The sequence below is a fragment of the Eucyclogobius newberryi genome, unplaced genomic scaffold, assembly GCF_026437365.1.
Source record: "Eucyclogobius newberryi isolate DKJ021-1_F unplaced genomic scaffold, fEucNew1.0.hap1 SCAF_4, whole genome shotgun sequence".
Classification (NCBI taxonomy): Eukaryota; Metazoa; Chordata; class Actinopteri; order Gobiiformes; family Gobiidae; genus Eucyclogobius; species Eucyclogobius newberryi.
The window spans coordinates 39,328,671-39,336,170 of NW_027316056.1; the positions used below are offsets into that span (position 1 = coordinate 39,328,671).

The window sequence follows — 7,500 nt, forward strand, 5'->3', positions numbered from 1 at the left end:
GCCACATAGTGAGACTAAAGAGAGCCACATAGTGAGACTAAAGAGAGCCACATAGTGAGACTAAAGAGCCACATAGTGAGACTAAAGAGAGCCACATAGTGAGACTAAAGAGCCACATAGTGAGACTAAAGAGCCACATAGTGAGACTAAAGAGCCACATAGTGAGACTAAAGAGCCACATAGTGAGACTAAAGAGAGCCACATAGTGAGACTAGAGAGCCACATAGTGAGACTAAAGAGCCACATAGTGAGACTAAAGAGCCACATAGTGAGACTAAAGAGCCACATAGTGAGACTAAAGAGCCACTGCACCAGAGGCTCTCTCACACGTCAGACACTGGAGTTCAGGACCACAGAGCGTCGTGCAGCTTCATCTTAAAGACACAAACACTCGATCAAAGACAGAGAGAAGAAGATTCTGAGCAGAACAAAAGATGATGCAAAAAGAGTTAACAAGGAAAACTGTTAGAAAAGAAAAAACATCATTAAATAGAAACGGGAGGTTAAGATTCAACCTTCCGGTTGTTTATAATGGAATTTTGAATCCAGAGGTTGACGCCCAGAGCATTCTGATGTCATCAGTTTCACAGGAGGAGAGCGAGTGAGCCAGGGTCAATATGAGGCTGATAGTCCATTAAAGGACTGATATGAAACAAAGAGGCTATTTTCTGTTGAAACCAATAACACCTTTTCATCAGGAGGTGGGCGGGGCCAACCCAGAGTAGGATAAATATCTGAGTTCCTGGTCTTGATTCACAGATTGAGAATGACTCTTGGGAGAGTCGAAACATATTGTTTTTAAAGAACAAAAACAAGAGTCCAGATGATACAACTGAATCTTTTTCTATAATTGGTTTAGAGTTTCAAGCGATTCCTCTGTATCGATACTGAGTTTGTAAAAGTTGGTACGGTAACGACCCTGAGGTTTACTTCACGTTTGTGTTTCCAGGGTGTGTTACAGGAGCCTCAAATCAAATGTAAGACATTTTTAACACTTTTTTAATCCCTTGGAAAAATAATAATACAAAAATGAAGGGTCTTGTGTCTCCACAACTAATCGAACATTTAACACCATAAACTGTTGTTAATGATTAAAAGCAAGGAATATTTTAATTAAACGCATGCTCGGTATAAATCCTGCTTCTCGGGCCTTCAGAGGTTCCTACAGCTGGAACATCACGTCAGAACAAAACTTTAATATTCCCATTTTGTTTTCATTTATTTTAATACTTTTTGAGATCCCGTAAACACATAGAAACCCTGGTTGATATTAAACCTGATGCCGGTTCCTGTCGCGCGCCGCTCCCGTGTGGCTCCGCCCCCTAACGCCGCCCTCTCTCTCCGCAGTACACGTCCAGCATGAGGGCCAAGTACCTGGCCACCAACCGGCCCGAGCAGAACCGCCGCTCCGTGCCCAACGAGCAGCTGGACCCCTCGAGCCGGCCCCATCCCAGCGCCCGCCCCCAGTCCTCGGTGCACTGAGCCCCGCCCCTGCCAGGACGCCCCTCCCCCTCCTCCTCCTCCCCTCTCCGCACAGCAGCCGACGCTAAAGCTGGAAGCTAACGCGCCTTGGCTCCACACAATCTGCGACTACCACAGCTCCTCCGGGTTCTCTACACTGCCCCCCGGAGGACAGCACCGTGACCACGCCAACAGACCCCTCCAGGTTTTGGCGTACACTTTCACCACGGGTCGGTCCGGTACGTTTGTCCACGTCAAATCGAGCTTAAACGGGCTCTTTTTAGCTACTTCCGCTCAAATGTCAAAATTCTCCTTCCGCTTTAATTCTGTCTTTACGGAGTTTTAATTCTGTCTTTACGGAGTTTTAATTAATTCTGTCTTTACGGAGTTTTAATTCTGTCTTTACGGAGTTTTAATTAATTCTGTCTTTACGGAGTTTTAATTCTGTCTTTACGGAGTTTTAATTCTGTCTTTACGGAGTTTTAATTCTGTCTTTACGGAGTTTTAATTAATTCTGTCTTTACGGAGTTTTAATTCTGTCTTTACGGAGTTTTAATTAATTCTGTCTTTACGGAGTTTTAATTCTGTCTTTACGGAGTTTTTAATTAATTCTGTCTTTACGGAGTTTTAATTCTGTCTTTACGGATTTTTGATTCTGTCTTTACGGAGTTTTACCAGAGCTGAAATTATAGTTATTTAAAGAACATGCAGCGGACAACGAGTCACGGACGGATAATCTAACAACCTGTGTAAAAGAATGCATCTGTGTTTATTAAGGTGCGTGTTTGTGTCTCAATGCTAATGCTAATGCTAGCCTAAATCTTAAAACTCAAACAGGCGATGTAATAACCAATAAAAACACAATTATTGGCAAGTCAATTGTTATTATGCACAAAACAATTCAGTATTTTAATACTTCAATATTCTAAAATGTTAGGTTAGCATTAGCATTAGCACACTTTGTAAACACAGATGTGTTCTCAGTTGAAGTGGGTACATCGTAAAACCTTTAACGCAAATTCTTTAAATAATCTTAAATTTTTGGCGCTGCTTTGAAAAAACCTCTTTAAATTAAAGCAGAAAAGGATTCATGGACGGAAGAAGCTTTCAGAGTTATGGGCTCATGTTTATTATCACTTTAACATATTTTTAAGTCTTGAAACGGACCATGCTGCTAAGTTTAATATCTGAAATGGCTTCACCCCCTTTTGTCGCCAGCAGAGGGCGTCAAACACTGAAGCCAACCCAGGTTTTTTTTTACATTTTACAATTCAAAACTAAAAGCCCGAAATGAAAAGCAGAGGTGCCGGCCTGACCCGGGGTGCGCCCCCTGTGGGCACCGCGTGTAAACCCCCTGTGGGCACCGCGTGTAAATAGAGCGTGTAAATAGAATCGTGTGCACTGTTAAAAAAAAGAAAAACACGTGGATCATTACTGGTACTGTACTGTCTGTTCGTCATGGCTGTCACTCATACAAAAACATGAGATTAATAATACTACTACTACTACTACTACTACGTGGGATTAATACTTCATAACTGTAGAAAAGTCGGTCGGACAGAGCCATGTTTAGAATAGAACGTGCACACGCTTAACTCCAAACTAATGTAACTTGAATTTTTGGACGGTCGGTCAGTGTTTTGTTTGAAAAACGAGCCACGGACTTGAAACGGGAGAGACGAGCGGACATTCAGCAATCACATGTGCCAAAAAAACATTATTGCCTGGTTTTGTTTGTCTCTCACTGCCGCCGCGGCGACGCAGCGAGGGCGGAGCTCCCCCTCCACGTGTACATACAAGGACGGAGCGGTCGAGCGGTCGCCGAGGACAGAAGGGGACGAACTCTTCTGTCGTCTTCTGTCGTCCCGTACGATGTGATACTGTGACTAACGATCATTGTTGCTGTTGGTCTGGACCGCCGTCTGGACAAAAGGTTTATCGCGGGAGTTACAGAGGTGGGCAGACGTGAGTGACGAGTCGCGTCTATGTCGACCAGAGACGTACCGATACTTGAAAATGAGCTCGTGGCAGTAAACGCATCACGACGGCTCAAAGATAGTTTCACGTATCGTTTGTGAAGTTTGATCCTTTGTATTTTAAAACTCTTGCACTTTTATAACTTCAAACTCACCTCATATTAATCGTGACGTGTTCAGGATCAAAAATAACAGGTGAAGATGAGATTATCCACAGAAGTCCCACTTTATCCTCCAAAAACCGAGCGTGAGACAAAGAAACGCCGACTTCAGCGCGTTTTAGGTTCAAGACTGGCGTTTTTCATTTAGAACTCAAAAACAAGGCGTACGTCACACGCTGTTTTCTATTGTGGCAGAGTGGTTTGCTTCTGATCTCTGCCCACCTCTGCTCCACGCCATGTTTACAAGAAGAAACGTCTCTGACGCTAAACGTCTCCGTCCAAACTGCAGCCGCTCGTAACGTTTCACTTACACAGAAAAAAAGATGTGAATTCAGAATCTTGACTCGAGTCGTTTCTTTTTTTAAGACAGCATTTTTTCACTGGACAACCGAGTAAAATGGTAAGAGAGTGTGGAGACATTCGGCAAACCATCGCGGTCGGGAACCCACAAAGCCGAGGTGCTAACAACCACACATGTGCCACGCCTTTAACCGCTACAACGCCTGCGAGCACTCGATTTTAGAGAAGTAAAACGATTAAGAAAACAAACTCCTCTGGGAAATCCCTTAACCTAAGAATATGGAAAAGTCAGAAATACATTTAGAGTTCTTTTGACCGGCGCCAACAGCTCGTCCAGTCTTCAAAAGGGAATCACTTTTCAGCCGCACAAGCACAAGTCGTTTTCCTTTTCCACTGCCCGAGGTCCGATTTGTACAGATGTGTTTTCACAAAGTATTTCCGCCCGATGCATTCTGGGTGACGTAGTTTCTAAAAACAATAGTGTCGTAACTCGAAGCACTTAACATCGGACCATCTTTGTACAGCGTTTTAATCTTGTTTTTTTGGTTTTGTTTCTTTTAAATGGACGACCACTTTTTAGCCGGACAATCTCTCGCGAGGCGTTCCAATGCTACCTACGCTCGGACGGTCCGCTCACTGCTAAAAGCCTTTTCGTAACGTTTTTAAACCACACTGTTCATATCACCTTTGTCTTGTAAAAAACTTTTAAAAATTCTTAATTCGGGGAATTCGTTTTGAGGGTAAACTCTAGCCATGTTTCCACCGGTTCACTTTGGAGCGGCGCAGGACGAACCGGACCCGGTTTATTTAAGCGATTCAAAGTGGAGCCAGAGAGAGTATTAGCTGCCACGGCGTGTCCGGCTCGCTTTCAGCTCCCGGCGAGATGATTGGACGAGAGAGAACGCAAACGAAAACAAGGCGGCAAAACGGGAAAATGATGACAAAACGATGACTCGATCGCGCGATAAACTGCCGTATTTCCACCGATGCCGAGTCTTAGCAACACACAGCTAGCAAAGCGCGTTAGCATTAGCCGCCTCCTGTTTATGGCCGCACGGCATTCGCTTTGTCAAGAGCCACAATCTGACATTTCCAGGTCATGATGCGTCTGGCATTAGCATTAGCATTAGCATGAAATTAAGAGAGGTTCAAACGCGGCGTCGAGGCTTTGAGAGAAGTCAAAGAAATTAGGCAAAACTGTTCCTGTGCACGCTCGTTTTAGCCACGCCCCTCACACACACACACTAGCTTTAGCCACGCCCCTCATACGCACACTAGCTTTAGCCACGCCCCTCACACACACACTGGAATTACTTTTTGGTGAATCGCTCAGATATATATATACAGATATATATATCATTCAGGTACGATTCCGGCGGCGTTTAGCTCGGACCTGAGGCGTTCCGAAGCGCTCTAAAGTGAACCGTCCGGGACCAGTCGAAACGTGGCCCGCGTGACTTCTCTGTAACCGAGGCGACGGGCAGGAAGCAGACCCTCCTCCGCACAGGGCGACGCCGTAAAGGGCGAGAGGAGGGGAACGAGACCGAGCTGCCATGTTTTTTCTATCGCTGTTTTTATCATTTACAACTAAAATATTAATGCTGTACATGTCCAAACTGTGGTAACGATATCATCCAGCCTGGAATCGATGTTTTGAAATGAATAAACGCGACTTTAACTGACCTGAATCTGGCGCTTTTATTCAACCATTGTTCAACTGCCATTTTCTCTCACATTTGAACCAAATAAAGGTTTTAATGACGCTACAATCAAAGCACAGATTTTTTTATTTAGTTCATTTTTGGTCACATGAAGTATTTTAGGGCTAATCCAACGACTCCAAATAGTCTCCAGGTCTCTTTGCTGAAAACATTGAAGTGCATTTAATAATTAAGCCTTAAGAAAATGAAACGATGCCGAGGCAGATTTCCTTATGAAGATGTGAGTATAAACTTTTTGATGCATCGCCCAAGTTTCATCATGTAAAATAGTGTAAATGTAAAAGGTGAAAGCCGAAGAGCAGGTGGTGGTGGATTTATGAAAGAACCTGACACAATGTTTCCAGAAGGTGGCGGTGTTGAGACGTGACCAGAAGAGGTGAGTTCAGAGTTTGATTGACAGATGATTTGACACAAAACGTTTCCAGTGATGAACGTACAGGACGGGGACAGTTCTTTTCTCTCTTATTGCTCTTTGTAAGTCTGCTTCATAAATAAACCTTGATGTTGATATTGTCTTATTAATGTGCACGATTATCAGCACAAAAAGAGATGATTCATCTTGAGGCAAGATCTGAAATAAATAACACCATCTAAAGTCTCCACCACTGCTGCTGTCGCTATGTTGAAGCTACTGCTACTGTGAAATGTTGCACTTGAACAAGGGGCAGGAGGTTCACGAGGTCCAGGAGGTTCATGAGGTTCACGAGGTCCAGGAGGTTCATGAGGTTCACGAGGTCCAGGAGGTCCATGAGGTTCACGAGGTCCAGGAGGTCCATGAGGCACACGAGGTCCAGGAGGTCCATGAGGCACACGAGGTCCAGGAGGTCCATGAGGCACGCGAGGTCCAGGAGGTCCATGAGGCACGCGAGGTCCAGGAGGTCCATGAGGCACACGAGGTCCAGGAGGTCCATGAGGCACGCGAGGTTCATGAGGCACACGAGGTCCATGAGGTCCCCTGGAGGTCCAGGAGGTTCACGAGGTCCAGGAGGTCCATGAGGTCCACACGAGGTCCAGGAGGTTCACGAGGTCCAGGAGGTCCATGAGGTCCACACGAGGTCCAGGAGGTCCATGAGGTTCACGAGGTCCATGAGGCACACGAGGTCCATGAGGTCCCCTGGAGGTCCATGAGGTCCACACGAGGTCCACAGTAGTCTGGACCCTCCAGGGTCTGGTCAGGTTCAAATACTGTAGTAACACAGGTAGCCAACAGATGGCAGTGTCCACTCAGCCAGCGTGAGAGGTCAGAGGTCACTGCAGTAACATGTATTTAACTGTTTACTGAGTACTGCAGTCTGAATACTTCAATACTCGACTTGCAGTAGATCCGAGGGTAAAAAACACAGGATTATGTTTTGATGAGTGAGAAAAGCTGCTGCGTTCTCCTTTAAAGACCGACTCTAAGTCCATAAACCCTCTCTGGACCCGTCACGTTGCCCAAGGGCTTCATTTAGGTGTTAAAGTTCCATATGGAGGCATTATATTCAGTTTAACTTTAGTGACTATAAAGGTGACTCCTCCTCCTCCTCCTCCTCCTCCTCCTCCTCCTCCTCCTCCTCCTCCTCCTCCTCCTCCTCCTCCTCCTCCTCCTCCTCCTCCTCCTCCTCCTCCTCCTCCTCCTCCTCCTCCTCATAAAAACGTCGTTCAAAAGAAGGAAAATGTGTAAAAAATATGCTTTTATTTCAGATGTATTTACAGTTTAAACAGATCTGGACTTCGTCTGAGACAAAACATGAAGCATTTAAAGCTCAAAGTGATTTAACCCTCGAGTGTATTTATAGAGCGGGTCAGACCAGTTCCTCCACATTCCAGACGTTTCACACAGAGACGTTAAACCCACAGTCACTACAGCCTGAGATCTATCTCTCTATCTAGATATATCTC

At 45.1% G+C, this 7,500-nt stretch overlaps 1 protein-coding gene across 3 annotated transcripts in view; it reads left to right on the top strand.

The window, feature by feature from the left end:
• Positions 1 to 1,801, top strand: part of ttyh3b (tweety family member 3b) — a 55,160-nt gene extending 53,359 nt beyond the window's left edge. For all 3 annotated transcript variants that reach the window (XM_072463322.1, XM_072463323.1, XM_072463325.1), the window contains one exon: positions 1,348 to 1,801. In XM_072463322.1, the coding sequence (XP_072319423.1) occupies positions 1,348 to 1,482 (135 nt within the window). In that variant the 3' untranslated portion in view covers positions 1,483 to 1,801. The remainder of the gene's footprint in view (positions 1 to 1,347) is intronic.
• The last annotated feature ends 5,699 nt before the right edge of the window (positions 1,802 to 7,500 follow it).